General features: G+C 54.5%; 3 protein-coding genes across 11 annotated transcripts; 1 reads left to right on the top strand and 2 right to left on the bottom strand.

Moving 5' to 3' along the window:
- Window positions 1-1,693: 1,693 nt before the first annotated feature.
- On the bottom strand, window positions 1,694-11,920 carry GNGT2 (G protein subunit gamma transducin 2). 4 transcript variants are annotated; one of them, XM_074343004.1, is made up of 4 exons: window positions 4,217-4,615; window positions 3,245-3,334; window positions 2,419-2,524; window positions 1,694-1,973 (listed from the first exon to the last, which is right to left on the bottom strand). In XM_074343004.1, the coding sequence occupies exons 3-4, from the start codon at window positions 2,500-2,502 to the stop codon at window positions 1,848-1,850; spliced, it is 210 nt and encodes a 69-aa protein (XP_074199105.1). In that variant the 5' UTR covers window positions 2,503-2,524; window positions 3,245-3,334; window positions 4,217-4,615; the 3' UTR covers window positions 1,694-1,847. The 4 variants fall into 4 exon arrangements, with proteins under 4 accessions (XP_074199105.1, XP_074199104.1, XP_045376735.1 ...); XM_074343003.1 differs by lacking the exons at window positions 3,245-3,334; window positions 4,217-4,615 and adding an exon at window positions 10,849-11,920; XM_045520779.2 differs by lacking the exon at window positions 3,245-3,334.
- On the top strand, window positions 4,759-14,115 carry ABI3 (ABI family member 3). The gene is made up of 8 exons (XM_010960554.3): window positions 4,759-5,178; window positions 9,212-9,379; window positions 10,398-10,574; window positions 11,927-12,012; window positions 12,194-12,280; window positions 12,492-12,625; window positions 13,158-13,295; window positions 13,596-14,115. The coding sequence occupies exons 1-8, from the start codon at window positions 5,062-5,064 to the stop codon at window positions 13,757-13,759; spliced, it is 1,071 nt and encodes a 356-aa protein (XP_010958856.2). The 5' UTR covers window positions 4,759-5,061; the 3' UTR covers window positions 13,760-14,115.
- A 297-nt stretch (window positions 14,116-14,412) lies between these two features.
- On the bottom strand, window positions 14,413-21,490 carry PHOSPHO1 (phosphoethanolamine/phosphocholine phosphatase 1). Of its 6 annotated transcripts, XM_074342999.1 has the most exons (6): window positions 21,284-21,490; window positions 20,650-20,807; window positions 19,982-20,078; window positions 17,856-17,965; window positions 16,895-17,016; window positions 14,413-16,178 (listed from the first exon to the last, which is right to left on the bottom strand). In XM_074342999.1, exons 4-6 carry the CDS (start codon window positions 17,898-17,900, stop codon window positions 15,296-15,298), a joined length of 1,050 nt encoding a protein of 349 aa, XP_074199100.1. In that variant the 5' UTR covers window positions 17,901-17,965; window positions 19,982-20,078; window positions 20,650-20,807; window positions 21,284-21,490; the 3' UTR covers window positions 14,413-15,295. The 6 variants fall into 6 exon arrangements, with proteins under 6 accessions (XP_074199100.1, XP_074199099.1, XP_045376744.2 ...); XM_074342998.1 differs by lacking the exon at window positions 20,650-20,807; XM_045520788.2 differs by lacking the exon at window positions 20,650-20,807 and having other exon boundaries at window positions 21,175-21,490.
- Window positions 21,491-25,130: the final 3,640 nt, after the last annotated feature.

A 25,130-nucleotide genomic window follows, 5' to 3' on the forward strand; every position in this document is an offset into this window, starting at 1 on the left:
AGTGTTCAGAGTCATCAGGGATACAGGTTGGACTCAGCCCCCTGGACCAAGAATGCCAACCAAGAGGGAAGCCACAGCCCATGACCTACACCCATATGACTATAGCCTGCCCCCGCCCATCTGTTTTTCCTTTCTTACTGCTGGAAACATATGGAGTATTTACACCTCCCCATTTAAAATAATCAGAAGTATCATATTTAAATGTTTTCTCCTCATTCCTCTTCTTTCCCTTCTCTTGAGCGGAATGTATTGGGGTGGCTGAGTTTATTTGACACTGCAGAATGGTGAAGTGGGGTTACAGTGGAATTGGGAAAGGAGTGGACAGTCTCTGGGAGATCCTGGGTTCTGACCAGTGGCCCAGGCCATGCCCTGGGACTGGGACCCACTGGAGAGGGGCTGAGTTTGCAGCTCCGGGTCAGATCAGTGTATTTGGTTATTAGGTTTGTTTTCAGATACTTGCTTTCAATCCTCTCTCTTCCCCGAACCAAGCCAGAAACTTGGCCTCCATCCTCGAACACTCCCTGACCCTCCCCATCACTCAATGAGATGTCAAGATCTGAAAACTTGATTTCCCAAAGAACTCTTCACCCCACCTCCCCCTGTAGACTTACAGCCACTGCCCTAATCTCCCTCTCCTTGGATCTCACAATCACCTCCTTCACTGTCTCTCTGCCTCCACACTTTCCCCTTTCATTCTTGTCAAAAACCAATTCAAACGCAAACATTACCAGCTCATTCCCAGCAGATCAGGTTGTTTGATATTGCCAACAAGACCCTTCTGATCATCTCCAACCCCGCCTCTCTATCAGCAGGTCCGTTTGTGGCTCCTTTAGACAGTAATCTTGCTAAAAATTCCCAAGAGTTAGTCTTTTCCATCATTGTTCCCTTAGCAGGATCCAGCCTCCCTTGTGTTCATCAAAGCCTGACCTTCTGCTGCTAAAATACCTTCACAAGCTTCCTAGTGTAATGAGGGTGAAAGAGGAAGTTCTTACCTGAGCTCATAGCAAGGTCCTTTAAGACTTGACCCCACCTTCCTCTCCAGTCCCAGGTTTTACGGGGTCTGTCCCTGCTCCCCGCTCTGCCCCCAGCAGTGGCCTGCAATAGTTCACTTTGACCTTGTTCATTGCAGTGAATGTCTGGCTGCCATGTGTTCCTCCACCACCCTGGATGTCCCTTTCCCCACAGTGGCACTTCCTGATTTAATTGCAAACTCTGCCTCATGTTTCTCTGCCAAATTCCATGAAAATAGGAGCCACGTGAGTTCTGCTCACTCTTCTATCCCAGCCTAGCATGCAACAGACACTCAGTAATATTAAAGAAATCATGACATCATGACTTTACAAATTCTTTTTGTCATCAGGCCATCTGGGGTGATCTAAATGACCAGGAGGACTCTCACATGAGGTGGGGAAAGAGGACTCCCCAACTCCAGTCCTCAACCCAACTACTCAGAATGGGAATGCTAATTCCTGGGAAGAGAGTGGAGGGAGGAGAGGGAGGGGTTCTAGGGAGGAGCAACTCTTTCCAAAGGACTGGCCTCTAGGTTCTCAGGGAATTGCAGTCTTTTCAGACCCTACACGATGCCAACACTGAACCAGAGAAGCTCTCCTGGAGTGTTTCCAAGTGGGGTCAGCTGTGACCCAGTGGATGGCGGAGGTAATGGGAGGAAAGAGTTCAAAGCGGGACCAGGGAATGGATTCACAATGTCTGCAGCCAGGCATCTTTACTCATTCTGGGACTAAGAAGGTGAACATCCACTGGTTCCCTGGGCATCCCAGGGTCCTGGGGCCTGGGTGAGGAACGGGGCTGAGAGGGGCAAGCATTCGGGATGAGAGGCGTCAGCGTCATCAGCTAATCATACAACCGCCTTTCTCCTTGAAGGGATTCTTGTCCTCAGGGATGCCTTTGAGAAGAGGGTCGTTTCCTGCTTCCGCCTCCACGTAATCCTTGATTTCCTTTCCCGTTTTGGAAATCTGCAAGAAAGCAGATATGGTTCTAGCCCTTGTCTGTTGCTCAGGGTTCGTGATTGGGTCAGTCCTAAGAAAACCAACTTCTGGGCTGGGTGGGGATGGAGGACGGTGGGAGAAAGATGAAAGGGACGGGCAATGTGAGACTGATGTGAGTTCCTTGACCAGAACCACAAAGCCTAACTCTGACCTGTTTGGCCAGGCCCAGCCAAGAGACAGGGCTGGACACATTGAGCCCTCCCGGCTCCGAGGCTCTCTCCTTCACACCTCCGTAGGGTCAGCTCAGCCTCCTTCCACACTCAGCTTGTTCCAGAGGCACCTCCTGCTCTTTCTACTGCCCTGGAGAAGTCCCACCACCCTGCGGTCCATCACTTCCTCCTTCGCATCCCGGCTCCATGAGGACCAGGAAGGGATGCAGAAGAGGGAGCAGGGAAGGGAAGAGGAGGCTCACCAGAGCTCGAGGATTCTTCACTTCCTTCTTCAGCTGCTCCACCTCCATCTTCAAGATCTCCTTCTCACTGAGCTCCTGGGCCATCCTGCCCTGGAGAGACCTGGTCCTGGAAAGGATTCCATAGCCAGGATGGCAAATCCCCTGGGCTCCTCCGGCTCCCTCCTCTGCCCTCTCCACACCTCAACTTCTACCCCCTTCCCTGCTGTGCCCCTCAGTTCAGGCCCCTCATCGCTCACCATATATTCACTGCATCCTCCCCACCCACTCCCCATCATGAATCTAGGCTCAGGAGGAGAGGACATTCCCAGTCTGATGGGGGAGGCACAATCTTTGCCCTTGGATAAGGACCTGTCTATGGAGGAAACAGGAATCAGAGCCTGGAGAAGGGAGAGACGGGAGGAAGATTTGGGAAGCAAAGTTATTATTCCATCTAATGATACAGATACAAGTTTTCAGGAAACTCCAGGTCCTGTCAGGGTAGAGAATACCCTAGTGGTTAAGAGAAGAGTCTGCCAGACTCCAACTCTGATCCCCATTCTGCTGTTTCCTTAGGCAAGCCGCTCATCCTACTTAAGCCTTAGTTTCCCCATCTGCAAAATGGGTTTAATAATGGTCCCTACCTTATGTGATTAAGTGAGGACTAAGAAAATAATACATATAAAGTATTTTCATACACTGCCTGGCACATAATGAGCACTTAATACATTTATCATCATCATCATCATCATCACCATCACTACAGGGTTATCAGGAAGGCCTCCCTGGTGCCTAACCTCAATAATGCTAATACTAGATCCCAGCCCAGTGCAACTTCAGCCCCTCTCACCTGCCAAGGAAGAGCGTGCACTTCAAGTCACTTGTCCCCGACGCACACAAGATGGAGTTTGAGCCTCCTAGCTCCTCATGAGCTGAAAATCTTTGGATAAAGCAGATGGTCTGGAAGCCCAAATCTCTGATGCTTAAGCTGATCATAGGCTCAAGGTTCTAAGCTCATCCAGTGGCCTGAGCCTCCAAGATTGCTAGCCACTGCAGGCACCCTGCCCCTGGTCCCAGCCCCACTTCCTCAGTGACCTCTCTGGCCTAGAGCCCATTTCCCCAGTTCTCACCCTCCAGACCTATGTGCTCCCCTCCCTCTTCCATCTTCTCAGCCAGGCCCTCTCCTCCTCTACCCCTGAGTCTGCTCTGAGGCTCTTCTTCCCCATGAGGCAAGTCCTAGACCAGCTCCGCATTTCCCTCACCTGAGAAGCCTTTGTGACCCCCATTGGAACCCCTCAGCAGGTTCTCCCAGCTCAATCCTCACTCACTTATTCAATAAAAATGGACTCACTTGGGCTGCTCTGCCAGCCAGCACATGGGGCCAGGGCCATCTCTAACACCTGTGTCCAGGCTCTTTTGCTTCCATTACTTCCTCTAAGCCCTGCTTGTGGGTCTCTCTCAGCCATCCCTGAGCCCATATCCTGATCTCTCTCTCGTTCTCCTCCCAGGTCCACCCAAAGGCTATGCCATTTACCAGTCACTGAGCTCCTGCTCAGACTGACACCTGTCCAATGACAAGGGACACCCTCGAGGAGCAGATATTAAGGGACCACTTGTGGTCAGCAAGGGAGCCTCCTTTTTTTCTGCCTCTACAATGACAGACACCACAGTGGGAGCGGGGGGGAAGCCCAGAGCCCATCCTAAGTGCTTCTCCAGGATCCAAGTCCCACTCACTGTGAGCTCTAAGAATTTAAGATCAGGACAGGACCCTGGAGGTCATCGAGTCCAATTCCCCCGTGAATGTAGGAAATGGAGAACATACCTCCCGAGGCTGACTCAGCGCTCTGTCCACCACTGCCTCCTAAGACCGACCAGTTAATCTGGAATTTAAACCCGTTGCTTCTGAAAGCCACGTCCTTCCTGTTGTCTAATCTGAGTCCCTCACGCTACACTTGGTCAATTTCATCCTGTCCTGCCTCCAGCAGGCACAGAGCGTGTGTGCCAGATCTTCATCACAGGTAACCCTTCAGAGAATTGATAACACTTCTCAGGGGACCTCTGGTTGTATCGTCCCGATGTCCAGCCTGATTCCCCTCGCTGCCACATCAGCTGTTTGCCATTGTTGCTGCACTGCCACCCTCCAGCCTCCCGACATGACCGGTCTCCATATCCTCTCCACCCTCCAGTCCCCTGTCTCTTGGTGACTCATCCCCAAGCTTCCCAAGGAAGCCCCCACCCTCTGCCCTTTCCTCCCCTTCCATGAGTGGAAAATCCATCTCCACCCCCCAGAGCAGGCCAGCCCCCTTCCTCCTCAGTCTCCCATCCCAGCCCCCACCGCAGTTTCCTCTCCAGGCCCAGGGAGCCATCACAGCCGCCCCGACCTTGGCTTCCTCTGCTGGGAGGGATTGGGGGGCTGGGCCCCCAAAAGGGGCCCCTGGCTTCCCCCTTCGTCTGGGCAGGGGGCAGACAGGCACAGGCCCAGAGAGTGGGGGCTAACTTCCTCTTGTCCCGGATAGAGCATGCCTGCCCCTCGCAAGCGGGCTTGGGACTCTCACGCAGAGGAAACCAAAAGCAGTGAGAGGGAGGGAAGCGGAGCGACCAATCAAGGGCAGGGTGAGGCACCAAACCAGCAGGCTCCCCGGGGAGCCAGTCAGAGGCTGGGGGGCGATGGCGGAGCTGCAGCAGCTGCAGGAGTTTGAGATCCCCACGGGCCGGGAGGCTCTGCGGGGCAACCACAGCGCCCTGCTGCGAGTGGCCGACTACTGCGAGGACAACTACGTGCAGGTAGGCGCAGCGGGCGCGTCCCCGGCACCCCGGCCGCTCCAGGGGCCCGGAGCCCATCCTGACAGGTGCTTGGTCTGGGCCTTGGTTGAGATATCCTCCCACCCCAGGTTGGCTTCATCCAGGTCCCCCAAACTTTAAGGCTCCCCAAGCCCCCAAGGTACCCCGTCTCTCTCCCAGAGCCTCAGAGATGCCCAGGCAGGCATCCTGCTACAGGCCTCACCCTTGGTTCATCTCCCTTCTCTTGTTCAGTCCAGAGGCCCAAAGAATTATCCTCATACACAGGTTGGCACCATCATTCCACGTTCAGGCTGGCACTAGGTGAGACTTCAGAGGAACTTCCCAAACATTGCAGTGAACTTCAGATGCACAGGGAAAGTTCTTTCCCTGGTATCTGAGGAGAGCAGGGAGATGTCAGACTAGGCTGGGTTAATGAGACGGGGTCTGACTCAGAGGCAGAGACAGAGGCAGAGGCATGGACAATATGACTGCTGGGAGCAGGCTACCAGCAAAAGACAAGCATGGTGGCATTTTAGAACAGTTCTCTAAATTGTGGGGGTGTCCCAGGGCCACAAGTAGATGCCTGGATGAATGGAAAAGGGGCAAAGGAAACTTGACAATGATCGAGCACCTCTGTTACTTCATGAACCCTCATAACCACCTTGTGAGAAGAGTATCATTATTCCTATTTTATAGATGAAAAAACAGCAATTCAGGGAGGCAAAGTGACTTGTCAACTTGTCAAGGTCACACAGGTCAGCTACGGTAGAGGTGACATCAGCCCAGGCCTCCTGACTTCTGAAGCAAAGCCCTCTCCTCTCTGCCTTCCCCTCCCTGACATGCTGCATGATTTTAAGAGAGTTTATTTGCACTGGGACCTCCCAGCTCAGCAGAAGTGTTGAAAAATAAATAAATAAATAAAAGGAGCAAGGGCTTATGGGAAAATGGCAGATTAAAGAGAGTCAATGGTAACAACAGTTAAGACGCTCTGCACCCTGTAAATGGAAAGTAAACTTTAAAAACTGTATTAAACATTTTTTTAAGTAAAAAAAAAAAAAAAAAAAAAAGCCAGATGCTCTGCACCTTTACTTGCCCTCACTGCCTCCTTCAGTCCTCAGCCCGGTCTGTGAGGTGAGAACCACTCCCTCTTCACAACCAGGAGGCTGAGTTCAGAAAGGTTAACTCACTTTCCCGAAGTCTCCAAGTTAGTGGGGCATGAAAGTTAACTCTGACTCCAGAGCTCACCCCGACACCTCTAGTTGAAAATGCTACTCGGGGTGTAGATGCTGAGTGATTAATGCGAGATATTTGCAGATGAGCTGGTAAACCAGCTCCATTCTCCAAGCGCTGAAAGGCACGCTCTCATGGGCTAGGATGGAGGTCACCCTTCCCATGCCTTCAGTAACTTCTGCATATCTCGAAGCACTTCCTGATGGGTTCTCATTTACACACACGCAGTGTGCACACAGGATTTGGGGGGTGACAAAGACCTGAGTCCGATTGACAACTCCTGGACCTGTGGCAAGTTGTCCCTCTGATTTTTATCCCTTCCTTTACAGTGGTCACAGGGGTTGAAGGTAATGATGTATTAAAACATTTAGCCTGGTGCCTGTGCCTTAGGGCAGGACAAACGGCAGCTGTTACCACCACCACCATCATCATCATCATTCATCAGAAGGTTGAAAGACACATATAGATATTAAAAGTCAGTTCTAGCAGCCCTTGCAAAAACACCCAGAGCATCTGAAGCCCTGATCCAAGTCGAAATCCCCAGACGTCTGCTTCCTTCATGGAGCACACCAACTACCAGACCACACAACCAGTTACCTTTCCTGGCTTCTCTGAGGATCTTTGTCTGGGGAGCAAATGCCTAGGAAGGGTTTGGATGACTTCTCAGAACTGGCATTAAACAAGGCCTAGTTCCCACGACCTCCCTCCCCCCCTCAACCAGGTGTCAGGAAACCTATGGGGAATGGGGGAGGGCAGGCTGGGGTCAACGGCAGTGTTCTCGGTCAGGGTCCATCGAGTTTACAGACAGGGTAATTTGCATGATGAATAAGCAGTCAGCCATGAAGATGGATGCCTGACCGTTGTCCCGCCAGACCTGACTTCAGGTCAAGACCAAAGCCAGGGGTCAGCAGGCATCCAGGCTCTGGCCTCCCAGAGCTGGGCCCAAGCAGACATTTTTCCTGTTTGGACTGACAGGAAAAACCCAATGATGAATTCCACATGCCAGTCCAGGGAGGGGACAGTACAGAAGAGGCCAGTTCAGAAATCTGGGTGGAGACCAAAAGAGTAGTCGCTGCTCCCTTCTGGGCCTCACCTATGAAAGGAAGGTCTTAAACTAGTATAAGACCTGCTATCCTTTCTGGTTTTAACCTCCTGGGTTGGTTTCTTTAACTTTTCAAGGCACTTGGTTACATATGCTGATGTAAATTGGATGTAAATGAGCAGCTCTTTCCAACTGTTGGAACAGAAAGGCTGGGAGGAGTACCCCAGGGGAGAAGTACTGGAGGGGCTGCCACGAGGTTCTCCATCTGCCCATTGGCTCCAGCCTGGCTCAGGCTACAGGCCCTGAGGATCCCCTCAGGATCCTTAGTAAGGAGACCCCAGTGTGCAGCCTTGTCAGTCAGTCCACTGGCCTCTCCCCAGCCTTGCCCTGTGGATTGGCCTCCTTCCCCTGGAGAAAGCACAGACCAGAGCACAGCAACTCCATGTCCCACCCTGAGAGGAGGAAGCAGCCTGGGGAACCAAATGACCGGAGAAGTTTTGTGCCAGCCCCCAAGGTCTGATTTGGGACTGAAAAAAAAAAAAAAAAAAGCCTCTCTGTCTTCAGCCACTCCCTGCCCACCCCGCTACCACTGACTGGAAGTGTGGCCCTGACCAGTGCCTGGCACAGTGCCTGGCATGCGGTAGGAAGATACCCAGCAAGTGTTTGGGTTTGCTTGCATTCAATCCGCTAATTAACTCATGAAGGCATATTTATTAAGTACTGCCTGTGTGTTGGGCACTACCCCAGGCTAGGATACAGGATAACAGACAAGCTCATTGCCCTCACAGCATTTACATTTTCATGTCCGCGTGAGTGCGTGTGTGTGGGTGGGGAAATAGGTAATAAAGTACATAGATAAACAATTTCTGATAGTGTTAAGTGCTATGAAGAAAAAAGAACAGAGTAAATCTGATAGTGGGTCAATACAGTAGACTGGGGGAAATCTTAGGGTGGTGAGCAACGGTTGAGAAGAGCTGAGATTTAAGGAGTCTAGAAAGAAGTACAGCAAGTGCAAAGGCCCTGAGGTAGAAACAATCTTAGCTTGATCAGGAATAGAGACACAATGGCCAATGTGGCTTGAGGGGCGCGAGTGAGAGGGAGAGTGGGAGGGGAGGAAGGTGGTGAGGAAAGCTGGAGCCAGCCTCGTGGGGCTCTAGATAGGCCATGGTTGGAAGTTTAGTTTATTCTTAGTGTGTTGGGAAGCTATTGGAGGGAAGGAATGAATGAAGTCACTCCTCCTGGGCCTCAGTTTCTTATCTATAAAATGGACCAGATTGTTGGTTCCCAAACACCGACTTGTAGCCTGGAGCTAAGCAAGGAGCACAGGAGTCACCTGGGGAGCTTTTAGAGGCACAGATTCTTTGGCCTCGCTCCCGGGAGATTCTGCTTAGAAGGTCTGGGATGTTTGATTTTCAAGTCTGAGAATATTTTCTCCAGCCAGCACTGACTTCCTCATTCCTTTCTACTGGTCACTTTTTACCCCCGCAGAAACTCCTCAGGACCATGGTAGAGCTAAATTGTCAGCTTGACTATTTGAGACGTGTATCTTTTCCTCCCCTTGCACCCAGTCCCCAGGGCTGCAGATTCACTTTCCTGATGCCCCCTGGGTCCCTCTTTCTACAACCTCATCCTTACAGAAACCACCTCAAACATCTAAGGGTTGCTGCTTTCTGCTAATTTGGTCCCCAACTTCTCCATACCCTAGCCCATCCCATCCAGACAGTGGGACATGCTGGCCTCAGGCCTGGGCTCTGTGTATTTCAGGCCACAGACAAGCGGAAGGCACTGGAGGAGACCATGGCCTTCACCACCCAGGCCCTAGCCAGCGTGGCCTACCAGGTGGGCAACCTGGCTGGACACACTCTGCGCATGTTGGACCTTCAGGCGGCCGCCCTGCGGCAGGTGGAAGCACGGGTGAGCACGCTGGGCCAGGTAAGAGCTGTGGGAAGGCTGCTTCCATCAGCCCCCAATTCGCATTCAGCCCCACCCAGGACATCTTCTCCAGCAAAAGTCCTTTCCCACCTTCCTCCACGTCAGTATGCTCAAGCTCTATCACAGAAAGTTGGCACTCCCCAAGCTTTTGGAGCCTCCTTGTCTCTGTGGTTATGTCTCCGTGGTGGGCCTGGCTGCCCCATCGGACGAGGAACCCTTGGAGGGCAGAACTCTTCTTTCTCTGAATTCTACCCAACACAGTAGGCTCTGCTCATCACAGCGGCTACATAGGACAGCAAGGAGGCAAAGGGACCCTGTTCCCATGTAAACACAGGCAGTGACCTAGTAAGTATCCCAGACCCAGAGTGCTTGCTCGGCAAGGTCATCCTCAGCCCTGGGAGCATTGCCACTACAGCACAGCGCCCCCCACCCATCTAGCGTACACACCCTCCTCCTTCCTTCCTGGATCCTTGGCCAAGGAATTACCCCACAAACCACACGCACAGATTCAGTTACGCGTCGGCCTGGCTTGTGCATCACCCACATGTTCATTGTGGGTGTGTCTTTTCCTTTCACCCCAGCAGACTGGAGTTCCCACGCTCTCAGCGCTTGTAAGTTTCTGCACAGTACATTCCAAGAGGAAGTTAATTCACTCATATATTGTGCCCTATATATTGTGCCCCCAAAGGGAGAGCCGATCCAGCCACAATTCTCAGCCACCTCTACGTTATTCCCCTCTGCTCTTGAGCCAGCCCAGTCTCCTCCCAGCATCCCCAGGGATGCTGAGTTTTCTCTTTTCCTCTGGTTCCTGCTCAGCTAATAATAACCCCTGTTCTCTTCCACCAGGAAGTTGCTCCAAAGTGGCTCCATCCTCCCCTGTGTGGCCTTGGGGACAAAACTCCCCTCACTCCTTCTCTGGACTTCACTGCCTCCCCCGGTCCCTCTCCTCACCCCAAGGTCTTAAGGGGCTGCGCTGTGCAGAGGCTGCCCCACTGTCACCTCTAACCCTGTCATGCAGATGGTGAACATGCATATGGAGAAGGTGGCCCGAAGGGAGATTGGCACCTTAGCCACTGTCAAGCGGCTGCCCCCCAGCCAGAAAATTATCGCCCCCACGAGCCTCCCTCCGCTCACACCCTACTACCGGAGACCCCTCAACTTTGGCTGCCTGGATGACATCGGCCATGGGATCAAGGTAAAGACAGCAGCCCCTCCTCTTTCTCCACAGCCCCCAGCTTCTGCCTTGTGGCTCCCTTTTCTCTAGGCACCCAATTCTCGTCCACAGCCATGTTCTTATCCCAACCTGCAGCCCCTTTCCTTCCTCACTCCCTGAAGCCATCACCCTAAGAGGCTCCCCTCTTCCCCAAGGCCTCCTTCCAGGAAGGGGCCTCCCCTCCCTGACCCCGCTCTTCCTTAAAAATTCTTCATGACCCACCCCGCTTCATAACCGATCTTTACTCTGTACTCACATGATCTGCTGAGAGTGACATGTGGGCACACCCACCCCTCCCCACTGTGGGTGCCAGCTGTGAGGGCGTGAGGGGGAGAAGGGGAGGGAGGGTGTCAGGGTGTGCATGAGAATGGCTCCGCAGCTGCATGAGAACAGCAACTTCCTCTGTCTGGAGGTTTGAGGTCACTGCACTGAACAGTCACCCCAGAGCTGCTGTTGGGTGGGAAGGGGTGAGGATGCAGCCACTCAAAGGGAGACATGGTGGATGACTGGCATTTCCTTCACAGCCTTCTGAGAGAAGAGACAGTGCACATACCCCTAATCCCATTTTGTCCATCCCTGGTCCCCACACCCCATCGTTCCAGATTAGATTAGAAGCTCCCCTGTATCTAAATGACCCTTTCATATCCTAATGTACCATCCCCCCCAGAGAGAGGAAGTGCACTCCCTCCTTCAGTCACCAGCCCTCCTCATCAGTGAGTTCTTCCTATTGTCCAAATTATATTCTTTATGCTTCAGCTCAAGTCCCTTCTGTCCTGTCCCTAGTGAAGTACAGCAGAGGACATCACTCCCCGCCACCCACTCCTGGGGAAACCCTGTCGGTAACAGAGGTGCTCTCTCGCTCGCGGGGGTTTGCACATGGTCCTTGCACACGCTACGTGTTCTGCTTCTCTCTGGCCGCAGCTCCCCCAAAACTAGTTCCACAGGCCTGTGAAGATGACAGGTGGGACGTTTCTAAGTCCACCTCTACCTCCTCAGTCCTGCGCTGGGGTTGAGGTTTCTCAGTTAGGGACCACCGAGCTGGGAGCTGAGTGTGCTTTGGCAGGAGGTGAGGCTCAGTCGCTGAGCCAAAGCAGAGGAAGTGGCCATCAGACCGTGTCTGTCTGGGCCTGGGGCAGACTTGAGGCCCAGGGCGCAGGAAAGCAAGAGGGGGTGGGGTGGGAGAGGGGGCCTGGGAAGTGGAAGTGAGAACTTGCTGTGCCCGTCCGCCCTCTCCCTTCGAGTTCTAGTTCGCCCTGCCCCCACTTGCTCTCCGGGATAAGGGGGGCTACCGGGGGCCCCATGGATGTCAGCCCCACCCCCTGTTTCTCTGGCAGGATCTGAGCACCCAGCTGTCGCGGACCGGGACCCTGTCTCGAAAGAGCATCAAGGCGCCTGCCACACCTTCCTCGGCCACCCTGGGGTGAGGCCTCACCGCTATCGTAATCTGCCCCGCTCCATCCCAAAACTCTACGCCCCCATCCTCGCTTCAAGCCGAGAGCCAAACTTCCTCCTCCGCCAGCTGCCACCTCCCCTCGGTGCCAGCCCCAGCTCGCCGGAAGCCTTCCTTCCCCCTTGACTACATCCCTCCTCTCCACCCCCAGGAGAGCACCCCGGATCCCAGAGCTCCCGGTGGTGCCCGACGACAAACTCTCCGCCGCGTCCTCTATCTCCTCCCTGGCCTCGGCTGGGTGAGCCCCCAGGTCCAAGCTGGGGGGCGGTGGGGGGGGTGGGTAGGGTTGTAGAGGGGCCTCCTGCCGGTTTTCACCGTGACTACCGAGGTAGAGAGGACTCAAGATCACAGGGGCGGGGCTTGGGATTGAACGGGCGGAGCCAGTTGGGGCGCTGAGCCAGGGAAGGTGACCCCCAACCTAGCCGAGCCCCCTTTTCTCTGGTCTGCAGCAGCGCCGAAGGTGTCAGTGGGGTCTCCACGACCAAGGGGCAGGCAGGACCCCCACCTCCACTGCCTCCACCTGCTGCCGCCGAGGTCTTCCTGCCGCCCCCTCCGCTGGAGGAACTGTCCCTGCCTCCGCCAGGTAAGCAGCCCCTCCCTCTCCTCCTAGCTCAACTTTGGGGTCGTTTTCTCCCCTCTTGAAACTCCTCCCCACCTCACCTGGGTCCAGTCGAGCCTACCTCAGTGAATGCTTTGTCCCAGGTAGAAGTCATGAGAAAGCCATGGAGGAAGCGAACGAACATAATTTAGCGCCTGCTTTACAGCAGGCGCCGGGGTGAAGTTTAGCATCCATTTTCTCACTTAAACTTAACCCTAAGAGGAATTTCACGCTCCCATTTAACAGAAGAAGCTGAGGCTGAGAGGTTAAATTAAGTGACTTGCCCAAGGCTCACCAAGCTGTATGACCACCCTACACTGTTTATGTTGCTCAGTATTTACTGAGCACCTACTACTTGCTAGAGGTGTTGTGGGAGGACCACGATGAATGAGGGCAGGAGGCAGGTTACGTAGAATGGGTAGATCCTGGGGCCCTGCCTTTGAACAGTGAAGGTTCTTGGGGTGAGTGGAGGGGGTTGCCTGTGTCATGCTTGCAGCCCTTCTGCTTCCCCTCCCAGACCCGGAACTGCCTCTGCCCCTGGATCTGCCCCCTCCGCCGCCCCTGGATGTAGATGACTTGGGTCTGCCACCTCCGCCCCCACCAGGCTTTGGGCCCGAGGAGCCAAGCTGGGTCCCTGATACATACTTGGAGAAAGGTACTTGACTCCTGGGGCTGAAGGGCACCCGATCCTGGGGTCAGTGTCCCACCGCCCCCACCCCAGTCTGCTAGCCCAGAAACAGCTTCCCCTCCATCTGCAAAAGTGAATTTATTATTTCCCCCAACAAAGAGAAGCAGCTGGCCTGATACTGAACACCTCAGCTGGGGAGGAGTCCCGGGGACTTTGGAGAAGGTATCTCCTGCCCCACCCTCCTAGTTACTCCCTAGTGTGGGCCCCTGCATCCCCATGATGGGGCAGGCAGCACATCTCATGGCACCCTCTCCTCCCGCCCTGCAGTGGTGACACTATACCCATACACCCGCCAGAAGGACAACCAACTCTCTTTCTCTGAAGGCACCATTATCTGCATCACCCGCCGCTACTCTGATGGCTGGTGTGAGGGCGTCAGCTCAGAGGGGTCTGGATTCTTCCCTGGGAACTATGTGGCGCCCAGCTGCTGACGGCCTGAGTGCTCTGGGATGCTGACCCAGGCACTCCCTTGAGCCTCCTGAGCCCCACACCAAAGCCAGCTCCACGGCCAAGGCTGGAGTAGGCCTGAGCACCTCCTAGGCTATGAGCTGTGTCTGCCCCTGCCCCCTCCATTGCAGTGGGAAGGGGTCCTGAGGAGAGAGGAGATACCCAGGGCCTGCTGCAGACAGGAAAGAACCAGAAGCCAAGAAGCTTGGTGATCTTATCCAGAGGAGCCCTGCACCATGCAGGATAGGGTTTCCAGCTGCAAGTGCCAACTTTGAATAAAACTCTGACCTTATGATTGCCCGGCAGGGCTGGGAGTCAGAGGGAATGAAAGACACCCTTAGCTTGGCTAAGGCTCCCGCTAATTATTGAGTCCCCTCTGCTTGGCCCCCGCGGCCGTATCTCTCCCTTCTCCTTGGTGCTTTTTGAGCCCTCTACCCTAGACCCCTGCCCTACGACCATGGGCTGCACTGTTCTTTTGCCTGTTGCTTGTGTTGTGTTGTCTTGGTTCTCCAAGCTGGGCACTACTCCAAGAGTGGAGACTCTAACTCGCTCACTTACATGGGGCTCTGAGAGCAGAGAGCACTTCACTCTCATCTTTCATCCCTCAGACTGCGGCGCGAGATATCTCAGGCACCTCTTCCCCTTCGCCTCCTTTATAGCTCTGAAATACCAGAGAGGGAGGAGGGGCTTGGGTTTCGCTGGCTCTGCTTTAAAACATCATGGCTTTCTGTTCCATACGGGAGGAGAGGGGCTCAGAGGGCCCAGCCGACGGGGCGACTTTGGTTAAGTCCCTGGTCTCTTGCTGCATAGACGAGGCTGGGGTGCGAGGAGACACTGTTGCGCGAGCTGCGAGGTCCCTGGCTGGCTGGACCCGAGCAGGACAGTGTGCTACCTCGTCCCACCACGAGGAGGCGACTGTTCCCTCTGGCTTTTTTTCCTGTGGGGATGCTGGCGGGATGGTCAGGAGAAGGGAGGCAAGAAGAAAAGGTGTGTAGTGTGGGGTCGTGGTAGGTGAAGCAAGATCTAGGCCTGGGATCGTTGTCTGAGAAAGCCGTCTCTCTCTGCGGAAGTCCGGTGCAACTGCGGGAATTTTGGGACCTGGATCCGCTTGACAGAAAACTGGGGGAAGGAGGTCATGCAACCTAAGGCAGCAGTTAAGGCAGTGGGAGATGTTCCTTCTCTCATCTGCCAGCGGACCCCCTTCCTCCCATTTCGGAGGACAGGGGTTTTGGAAACACTGCTGCCTGCCCAGGTATGCTCACCACCCCAGTGGCGCCAGACTCCAGAACGTTATTGCAGTGGAAGTAGGGGAGGAAGCTGAGCTGGGTTAACTGCATAGATGGGGACGGCTCTGGACTCCCTCCCCCAGCCCCCAAAGGGACGAGCCCGGAATTCCGGAAATTCCCGGAGGGACATACCAAAGCGAAAGGGAAAGGGAATAATAAAACTAGGTTTGTCTTTCCGGATCCCCAGCCCCCTCGCCCCCCTTCCCCGCCCGGGAGCCCCTGCAGGCCGCGTCCTCAGCACGTCTTCAGCACCTGTTGCAGATGGAGGCGCACGTCGATGGCCGTTTCCCAGGGCACCACGGCGGCGCGGAAGGAGCTGGGCTCGGCCTTCTGCGCCTCCTGGATAAGGCGGTGCATGGGGTAGCCGCGGCGCGGGAAGGCCACATCTCCGCCCGCCAGCAGCCCCGTGGGGCAGAAGTCGTTGGCGCCGTCGCCCACATAGAACAGGCGCTCGAAGTGCACGCCGTCGCGGGCCCGATCGCGCAGGTAGTCGCTGAGCACCTTGTGCTTGCACATGTTGGCGGGGCAGCGCGCACAGCTGTGCGTGTGGAAGGGCCGCAGCGTCAGCAGCCCCCGCGCATCGGGCCCCGACGGGTTGCTGAAGATGCGGCGAAACAGGCCGTGGTGGCCGGCGGCGCGCAGCGCGCTCTCCACGCCGAAGGTGTTGGCGTCTGAGATAAGAATAACCTCGAAGCAGGCGCCCTGCTTGGCCACAAACTGCAGCAGCTCGCCCATGCCCGGCGACAGGGGGATGGCCTCGTAGATGGCGCGCAGGTCCCGCGGCCGCACGCCCTGCTCGCCCAGGTACTGGAAGACGCGCTGCATGTACTCGTTGTAGAAGCCCTCGCGGTAGGTGGCTCGCAGGCTCTCCGGCAGCCGCTGGCCTGGCGCAGCGCGCACGATCGAGTCGTCGCTGTTCTCGTCCACAATGGTCTCGTCAAAGTCGAAGGTCAGCAGGAAGCGCGGCGCGCTCTGCGCGGCCATCCCGCTGTCCTGGGAGCGGGGGAGAGAGGAGCAGGAGGAGGAGGAGGGAGCAAGCGAGAGGGGGCGCGGCGGGAGCCGGCCCGGGAGAGGCTGGTTAGCGGGCCACAGCCAGAGGCGCTGGCACATCCAAGACCTGAGGAGGACCCGAAGCTGGTTAAGCTGGGTAAGCAACGTCGCCGTCCCCACTCCCAGCCTTCCCTGCCCACCCGCTTGGCAGCTCTTGGTTAACTGCCCTGGGATTTACCCTCAGGGGACCTTCCCCCTCCTGAGCCCAGTTATTTCTGCTACTCTCATCGGGGCCATGGGGGCTTAACAACTTGAGAGAGGGAAGAACAGCTTCCAAGGGGTAACTCCTTTGGGGGTCCCTAGACCATTCCGGGCTCTTCCAGTGACTCCACTTGTTCTTATGGATAAACGGAGGGGACTCTCTACTCCCTTCTTCCCTAACAGTCAAGGGAAACCACCCATTTACCCAACTGGAGCAGCCTCCTCATTCCCCTTTCTCGGCCATGCAGAGCCGAGAGTTTGTGGGACCATGGTGGGCAATATAGGAGCCAGGCTCCCAGGAGGACTTGTTGGCACCATCCCAGGCATGTGGACAATCAGTGCCAGGTCCTCAGGCCTGGATAGAAGCTAAGGGCCAGGTCTAGAGAGTTAAGTGCCTGGGCTTCTGCGCTGATCAGAGAACTGGATTTTAGCTCCTGGAAGAACCAGGTAGGCGGAATGACCACACAAGACCCGGGCAGGCTCTCTGGGAGCTGCTTCCAGCCAGATGGCCCTAGGCAGGGGACACAGCTTCTGCAGGGAGTTTTAGGGCCCTGTGCTAACAACTCATCACTAATCACTTGCCAATTCCCTGGGAGGAACTTGTCAGCGGGTGGGGTTTCTGCCAGCGTCCGAAGCAAGTGGGCAGCAGCAGAAGCGGTGGGGCTTGGGGAAGGAGGAGCCTCCCGAGCCAGGCCGCGACATACCTGGGAGACAGGTAAGGGAAAGAGAGCAGCAGTGGCTGAAAAGGCAGAGGAGGGAGCAGGTAGTGGGGACATGGCTGGGGGTACGGAGGCAGGAGTGGGGAGGAAGGGAACTAGGAGGAAGTCACGCTGGGGGAGGGAGCATGGAGCTGGATGGGACAGGAAGAGTAGGGTGGGGAGTGGGGGTGGGGAGCCCCAGGAAGTGGAGACCCCGGGCTAGTCCTGTTGACAAGGAAGAGGATGGGGGACAACAGGAGAAGTGTGCAGCACAAAGGCAAGCAAATGAGAAGAGCAGAGGCCCTCTGCAGCCGGTCCCTGCCACCTTTGCTTGCCAGCAGCTTTATGTGACAGAGCGGCGGTGAGCGGATTATGTATAGCTGCAGAGTAGCCACTGCACCGCCTTTCTCCCTCCCAGCCTCCCACCCCAATTAGTTGTGCTGGAACCACTCCTCTTTCTAGTTTCTTCCTAACCCCCTCTCCTGTGATGTTTATGGCCTGGCACACCCTGTGAAACAAGTCTGAGCTCCTTTCCTAATTTCAAAGCTGAGATTTGAACCTGGCTGTCTGTCTCTCTAATAGAACTGTCCCTTCAGCATCATCCCTAGAGTCACCCTCTGGTCTTACCAACATCTATCTGGGAGTCTCAGTGGCCCAGGATCCCTGGAGTTGAGGATATAAAGCAGCAGGGCCCTACCCCTGGGATGGAAGCTTCCAGGGATTAGTGGAGGCCCAGGAGAGGTGAGGCAGGCCTAAAAGGGGCCGGATAGGGCTCCTCCCACCCCATGATGGGAACATGGGGGTTGAGGCCTCATCCTAAGAGACCCCTGGAGGGACCCACTTACCCTAGACAGGCATCGGAGGCCAGCAACTGGAAAACACCCGCTCATTGTCAGTACATCACCCTGGGCACCACCTGTAGGGACTGTTGGCCTTCAGCCGTCCTCCAGAGCTCCTGACAACCACAAAAGGTCCATTTGAGGGTGCCCAGTCAGCTGATTGTTTCCACCACTAATGCCCACTTGGTCCTATCCAAGATCCTCTCCCAGGACTCAGTAAAAACAGTGCCTCAAATAGGCGTAGCACTTAGGGATCACAAAGCCCTTGTTAAGCATCCTCTTAAAAATCCCCCATGGGAGGCGGGGGTGTAGCTCAGTGGTAGAGCATGTGCTTAGCATGCACAAGGTCCTGGGTTCAATCCTCAGTACCTCCATCAATCAGTCAATCAATAAACCTAATCGCCCACCCACCCCCCCAAAAAAACTCATAAAAATAAATAAATAAAAACAAAGGGAATAAAAAATAAAAGCAATCCCCCATGATGCTAGAGGTTACAGATGATATTATTGGAGACCCAGAAAGGTTAACCAACTTGCCCAAAGGTCACCCACTGTATGTGGCAGAGACAGATCTCAAAACCAGATCTCTGAGTCTGAGACCAATACTTTTTACTCCAGTATGGTCATTGCCCCTTTCTTGTGAATGGTACATCATAGTTTACAAATCACCTTCACTCATTCATTCTCTCACAGTTCATAACAGTCTCATGAATCCAGCAGATGAGAAGAGCTCAGAGCTTAAATAACTTGCCCAAGGCCATGCTGTTTCCATGGGGCAGAGCCTGGTGTGAACACCTGGCCACAGCCTTGCTTGCCCTCTGCCCTCAAAAGGGAAGGGGCAGATGACAAGGCGTACGGCACTGGGGTTTCTGCCAGAGTCCAAAGCAAGTGGGCAGCAGGGACCCGTGGGCACCACAGCTGGTCTGGGACAGCCTCCCTGGTGCTTTCAGAGGCTGGCAGTCAGTCAGGAACAGGTTGACATTTCTGTGGGACTTTGCTGTGTGGCTTTGGGGACAGGGTTTGGCTTTGTGGTGGCTTCACCAGTGCAGCTACAGACCGACAACTCCCAGTGCCTCCCCTCCACCGTGGGGTTAAATGAGCAACTAGTTGCATCTGGGACAGACCTGGAAAGTTACTTGAGAGCCTGGAGACCGAGACAGGGAAAGGAGCAAAGGTCTGTCTGTCTGCTGCCCCCTGGTGGTGACAGTGGGTGACACTGGGTACCCTTCTGACTTTACCAAGGTGACACTTTCCCTATACCATCCCAGGACAGCAAGAAGCTGTTGCCCTCAACCAGAGACTAGGACATCCCAGGAGCAGGGCAGCAGTCAGAGGGAGGGGCTCTGCCACCCTCTGTTTTGAGGTACCCCATCCCTCCCCACTCCCTAACCACACATGCATTAAACCCTTTCACTAGAGATGGGATGTGGGTCTCAGCCTTTTTCTTAAGAACTTGTAATCTAGGAATTGAGAGCAGTGGTCAAAGCTGAATGGGGCAGTGGACAAAAAGACGGAGGGAGGGAGGGGAGACACAGGTCAAGAAGATGGGAGGGAAGAGGAAGGAAGTGAATGAGGTGAAGGAAGGGCATATTTGGGAGAAGAGAGGTGGGAGGGCTGTCCCCAGGCCCCATCTGGAAGGAGTTTCAGCCTTCCATAATCCTGGCTGTTACCACACTGTCCCCTCAGGGCCAGGTGAGTCCAAAGAGAAAAGGTCAGGGGATGCCACTCCCCTTGTAAAAGCAAATATGGATAGACACGTGCAGGGCAGATACAAAGATAAAAAAGGGTCTCCAGGAACCATCCAGAGGTCAACTTTCACTGCTTCACCCTTGGTTCTTTCTCTTTTCTTTTTAAAAATTTGGTAGAATAGTCTACTGGTTTTTAATCATGAAACTTCTCATAGCAAAACACAGTGATTTTTTTATTTTTTGCATCTAGTAACAGTATTTAGGGAAATCAGTTAAACATTTATTGTTTGGTGAGTTGTCCTTGTTTCTTTTAATCCCCAGAGCTGAAAACCAGGCATTCTGGGTTTCTCTTCGAAACTGAGAAAGCCAGACTTTGACACTACCCCACAGTAGTCAGAGAGACCCTAGGTTCCACTGGAGTCTGGCTTCTGTGACATTACTCACCTCTGGCAGCTTTGTCCTGAGTGATCAAATCCTTTTGTGGACACCAGAAAGAGTCCCTCAGAGGAAAAGGGGACAAGACCTCTGAGCTTCTCCCAGGCTAGAGCAGAGAGGAGAGAAGGGTTTCATCGTGTGGGCAGGGGGCCCAGATTTCAGTGCCACCTAAGCAGTGACTGCCTCTCCCAGCCCCACACCCGGCACCTTTTACACAATGCTGTTGTATTACATCTATGGGGATGGAGTGGGAGGGCCCCTGGGGATAGGGAAGGGAAACAGTCCTGTCTTTTGCATAGGCCCTAAGTTTGAAATTCCCCTCTTGATGGGTGGAGTCCACAGGACAGTTTGAGGACAGTTTTCCCCAGAAAATGTGCGAGTTAGGGATGAGGGGCAGGGGAGCAAAGACCTACAGTAACAAGTCCTCTGCCCAAGACCAGGTTTCTTTGTATCAATCACTAGAAATCAGATTCCACCACTAGACTGAAATTCTCTCCCTCTCCAGACAGCACTCCCAACTTTACCATGGTCTCTTCCTTCCTCACCACCACCAGCAGTAAATAGGTAATACAGAGGCTCAGAGAGGTCAAACTAATATCCTGGGAGGTCACACAGCATCAGAATCAGGAGCACAGGGGTCTCTGCTGCCTCTTGGGAAAACTGCAGCCAGAACTTACCCTATTGCCCTGGGGAATCCCTTGGGCCCTGACTGAAGCCCTGGTGCCAGTGAAGCCCTGGTGCCAGTGAGGAAGCTGGGACCGGGAGCCACCTCTGGGCTTGTCCTGCCTGGGTGGACAAACTGCGAGGGGATCCTCAATGGGCAAAGAGGTGGCAGCTGCTGGTGGAGTGGGGGGGAGAGATATTTTTAGAGGTGGCTGGAAAGCAGGCACTCTGGCACACCCCCAGCTGGCGGGTGCTTCGCTCCAGTGCGGGGCGGAGGGAAGGTGGGGCGCGCAGCTCGGGAGCCAGGGGGGACTCGTGGGTGGCAGGGAGCAAGTGAGCCCAGATTCCTTCGCCTTGACCAAGTCGGGGACGGAGCGATACCCGGACACCCGATTCCTGGCGTAAAAGGGGGACAAATTACTCCGCTACAGGGACTCCCGCACTGATAGACGCATGAAGGAGCACTCTCAGACTCCATGCAGCCCCCACCCCACACTAGGACCCCAGACCTCCCCTACCTCGGGGATCCCAGGACTCACGTGGGGAACGGCGGCGGCAAAGGTCTGTCCCGGCAGAGTTTGATGTGTAAAGAGTGGGGAAAGGGGCTGGCTGAGTATTTGGAAGCGGGATGGAGCAAGGGGTGCTTACGAGGATTGGAGGGGACGCGATGTCTTATCCACCCCCGGCTTTCTGGGCTCCTGCTCACGAGTCACTCCAGTCCCAAGGGGCCCTGGATGATGTGCGTCTGGGCCGTCCTCTCCACCTGCCCCCCATCCCCCCAGGCCGCCGCTGCGTCCCCTTTAAATACCCGGGAGCCAGAGCCGGAGCAGCGGCCGGCGCTGCGGCTGCCGCAGCACCCGGGCCCACCGCAGTCCCCGCACGTCATAAGCGGCTGTCCAATCACAGCGGTGCCGGAGGACATCAAAGGGGCGGGCCGCCGGCGGGCCACGCCTCTCGGCTGCCCCGGAGGATCCCCGAAAGCCAGCGAAGGTGGGATTCGGCACAGGAGGAAAGGTTAGGAGGGTGGAGACGGAGTGCATCCCTTCAGATGCGCTTAGGTGGGGGGGACCCTCATGAGCGCGGCTGCGGGACTCTACGTAAGTCCCGCCCATACACCTAGAGGTGCCCGGGCTGTGGACTTTCTCCACCGCAGCCTCGGGAGCTCTGATCCCTGAGATTTGCAGAAATGTATCCCCCACTTCCCCACCTCATTCCGTTCTGCGTTCCTAAGCCCGGAGGTAGGCATCAGTCGATCCAGCCCAAGAAAAGCAGTTCCTCTCCCACGTGCGCGTAGCTAGGTGCCCTCTGCCCTCCAGGCGGAGTCATTGCGTCCATCTACTTGGAACCCTTACCCGGGTTACAGAGTACAGGGGATTGCCGGGAAAGGCACCCTCTCACGCGCCTACCCCGTAAACACTGAGTTGGGGACCAAACTCTTTGCCCCTTTGCAAGAAAATTAAAAGCCTACTTTCTCCTCCCTGAATCGTTCCTAGCCACACCCACCCCACTCTTAATGTCCTCCCACCCCGATGGTAAGAAGATTGTTTTAAGAGGAAAGAAACTTGTATTGACTGAGAACATACTACCAACCAGGCACTGTACTAGATCGCCGCATTTACAGTTGAGTGTTTACAGCAGGAGAAATTATTTGCCGAAATCAAAAGAGGCACACTTGACTCTGGGGTCACAGAGGGGCTGTGTGGATGGGGAGGAGGTGGGCACCCCCAGGCCTGGGTCTAACTTCAGTGCTCCCTAATCTCCCCTGGCTTCACTCCTGGAAGAGAGCCACCAAACGCAAAGGCCCTAAGAGATCTGGAAGCCAGTGGGGCTGGAAAACAGAGAGGGAGCGAGGGTCTGCCAGGGAGTACCCTAATCTCTGTGCCAGGGGCAAGGGGTATATTAATGAATGGACAAACGTGTGCCATGTTTCCATAGATACAAAGGGGAATGAATGTTTTAAAGTTGCAAACCTGATCCTTAAAAATCCTTGCCAGTAACTCCCTATGCCCTAACTTCTTAAACTGGTTTGCTGGTTCTGCTTCAGTCACACCCCTCTCTTCACTCCTCACTCTTTCTTTCTGCTCTCCTGCACCAGGCCCTTTCCTCCTTGGGACCATGTCCACCCCAACTGCTGGGCAGGCTCAGCCTGAACATCATCTCTTGCCCTGTTACACATCCTGCCGCTCCTTTTACTATACTGATCACCTGTGTGCTTACAGCTGTAGGGGCTGTAAATGTAAGCAGATAGGATAGGGGGGTCCCCAGAGAAAAAGAATCAGGAATGACTTTCTTGACATAAGAGAGGCCATTTTTGGCCTAAACCATTTTGTGGTCTAAGCCGTGCCACAATGCTGTCCCTGAACAGGTCTCAGTTATAATTAATGATCTCAAGGAAAGCGAGGGAATGCAGGAACCAAGGAAAAGCAGTCAAGAAAAAATAGTTCAGCGATATAACAGAGCCCTAGTTCCTCCTCAAGGGATATACATAGCAATCTGTCTCGAATCTGAGTTCTGCAGGAATTAAGTCCCCCCACCCAGGTGGAGGACGGAATGATGATGAGGATGATCTTTTCTGACTTCAATGGACTAAAGCTTGAACTCTGTGGACCTTTGCACCAATTCTATGTTGAATCCTCCTCTGCTCAAGCCCCTTTATGAATATGCATACACCAGCCCAAGCCTTTTCAAGAGAATGCATGCACCCTTACCTTAAAACTTCCCCAGATTTGCTGATGGGAGAGACACTACACTGCTTTGGGAAAGATGCCTGGTGTTCTCCTTTGCTGCTACGAGTAACAAATCCTTTCTTCTCCCACTCTTTGGGCTTGGTTGTGCCGTTTGACACTCACCAAGAGGGAAACCCAGTTGCCAGGTAACATTTTTCCATGTGTCAATTCGCGTAATCCTCACCACTCTATGAAGTGGGTGCATGGCTTAGTTTACTTTTGGGAAATCAAAGCAAAGAGCTGAGCTAGTGCAGAGTCACCCCACCGGTGAATGGTAGAGCTGGGCTTCCAAGCTGTTTGCCTTAATCATCACCCCACACCATCCCTTTCATTCAGTGTCTGCCATCCCACTTCCGTGGGCAATGTGAGGGCGGAGATCATGCTTGTCTTCTTTATCAGTGTCCCCCTTGTCCCTAGCCTATAGACCCTGGCACACAGTTGGCCTTAGATGTTGGTTGTTGGATAAAACAAGTTCCCTGCTGTGTTCACCTCACTCAACAGTAGTGCTCCATTTATGTTCCCTCATTAAATTTTCACACCAACTGGTCAGTGCAGTATTATTACCATTTTACAACAGGGAAATTGAGATCAAATGATTTGTCCAGGGTCACAAGCTCTCAGGAGGCACCAGATTTAAATCCCTTTGATGTGGTTAGCAGCCCTTTTAACCTTGTTTCCAGATTCACTGCTGGGGCTCGGGGTGGGATGGACAGAGAACTTTCTGTAGCCTCCCCCCACCCGACCAGTGAGTTCCTCCTGCAGACTCTGCCTTCCAGTGCTGAGAACCCCACAGCTCACGGGGATTCCATGCAAAGCACCTTCGTGGAATAAATGTGGAAACTCCTGGTTCTCCCTGCACTAAAATTTTCAGGATACCAACCTATCTCCCTTTCAACTTTCCCCCTTTTTGTGCCTGTGAGTAAGCAAGTAGGATGATGAGCTTGTGTCTAAAGATAAGGACAGAAATGGAATGGGAATCCCACGTCCCACCTTGCCCCATCCCCATCCCTAGCAGTTTGAGGCCTCCACCCGGTATGCTCGGACCGCAGGACTTACTCCGCTCCTATGGGGTTCGCCTTAGGACTCAGGTCAATCCATCTGGCAGAGAGCTTGCGGGGACAGGAGTCATCTGAGGTGACAGGGACAGGAGTCCCTGGTGAAGCCTGATGCAGGCTGCCAGGGATGGAACTCTCCAGCTGATCTTCACAGAGAGGATGTAACTCCTGCCCCAGGTCTCAGTGGTAGAGCCTGGGAGGGGCCTGGGCCAGAGGGAGGGGCAGATAACTGGAGAGGCAATTGCATTCCGGCCCTTCTGGGTGCAGGGCACCTAATCCCCACAGCAACCCTGGCAGATGGTTTTAGTATTTCCATTTTTACACATATGAAAGCAAGGGTGGAGGGTACAGCTCAGTGGTAGAGCGAGTGCTTGGCATGCACAAGGTTCAATCTCCAGTGCATCCATTAAAGGGAAAAAAAACGAATAAGAAAGCAGAAGCTTGCGGACATTAGGAAAGCGCCTTGCCCAATGACGCCGTGGAGCAAGTGGCGGTCAGCCCAGTTGTACAGTCGGCACTTCTCCGTCTGCAGAAGGCAGAGGGCCCTTGGTGATCTGGCGACTGATGCAGGTGGACTGAGCAGAAGAGGCCACCAGGGGTGACCCTATTCAGGCAGCTCTGCCAGATCCGTGGTAGGCGCTTTGGGTCTAAGGTGTTGTCCTGGGGGAAGGAATAAATCCCTTTCCATGTCTCTCATCTCCATCCTGGACAACA

The sequence above is a fragment of the Camelus bactrianus genome, chromosome 16 (assembly GCF_048773025.1).
Source record: "Camelus bactrianus isolate YW-2024 breed Bactrian camel chromosome 16, ASM4877302v1, whole genome shotgun sequence".
In the NCBI taxonomy this organism is placed as follows: domain Eukaryota; kingdom Metazoa; phylum Chordata; class Mammalia; order Artiodactyla; family Camelidae; genus Camelus; species Camelus bactrianus.

What these genes read in the sequence shown, in the direction of transcription:
- GNGT2 (XM_045520780.2), bottom strand. Translation starts at nt 3,390, where the DNA reads ATGATCAGCTTAAGCATCAGAGATTTGGGCTTCCAGACCATCTGCTTT. An exon ending in TGCACGCTCTTCCTTGGCAG is followed by an intron (nt 2,525 to 3,244) that starts GTGAGAGGGGCT and finishes AATCCTTTCCAG; the next exon opens with GACCAGGTCTCTCCAGGGCA. An exon ending in TGAAGAATCCTCGAGCTCTG is followed by an intron (nt 1,974 to 2,418) that starts GTGAGCCTCCTC and finishes GCTTTCTTGCAG; the next exon opens with ATTTCCAAAACGGGAAAGGA.
- ABI3 (XM_010960554.3), top strand. Translation starts at nt 5,062, where the DNA reads ATGGCGGAGCTGCAGCAGCTGCAGGAGTTTGAGATCCCCACGGGCCGG. An exon ending in GGGTGAGCACGCTGGGCCAG is followed by an intron (nt 9,380 to 10,397) that starts GTAAGAGCTGTG and finishes CCTGTCATGCAG; the next exon opens with ATGGTGAACATGCATATGGA. An exon ending in CCTTCCTCGGCCACCCTGGG is followed by an intron (nt 12,013 to 12,193) that starts GTGAGGCCTCAC and finishes CTCCACCCCCAG; the next exon opens with GAGAGCACCCCGGATCCCAG.
- PHOSPHO1 (XM_074342997.1), bottom strand. Translation starts at nt 17,088, where the DNA reads ATGTCCCCACTACCTGCTCCCTCCTCTGCCTTTTCAGCCACTGCTGCT. An exon ending in AAGTTCCTCCCAGGGAATTG is followed by an intron (nt 16,179 to 16,894) that starts GCAAGTGATTAG and finishes GGTCCTCCTCAG; the next exon opens with GTCTTGGATGTGCCAGCGCC.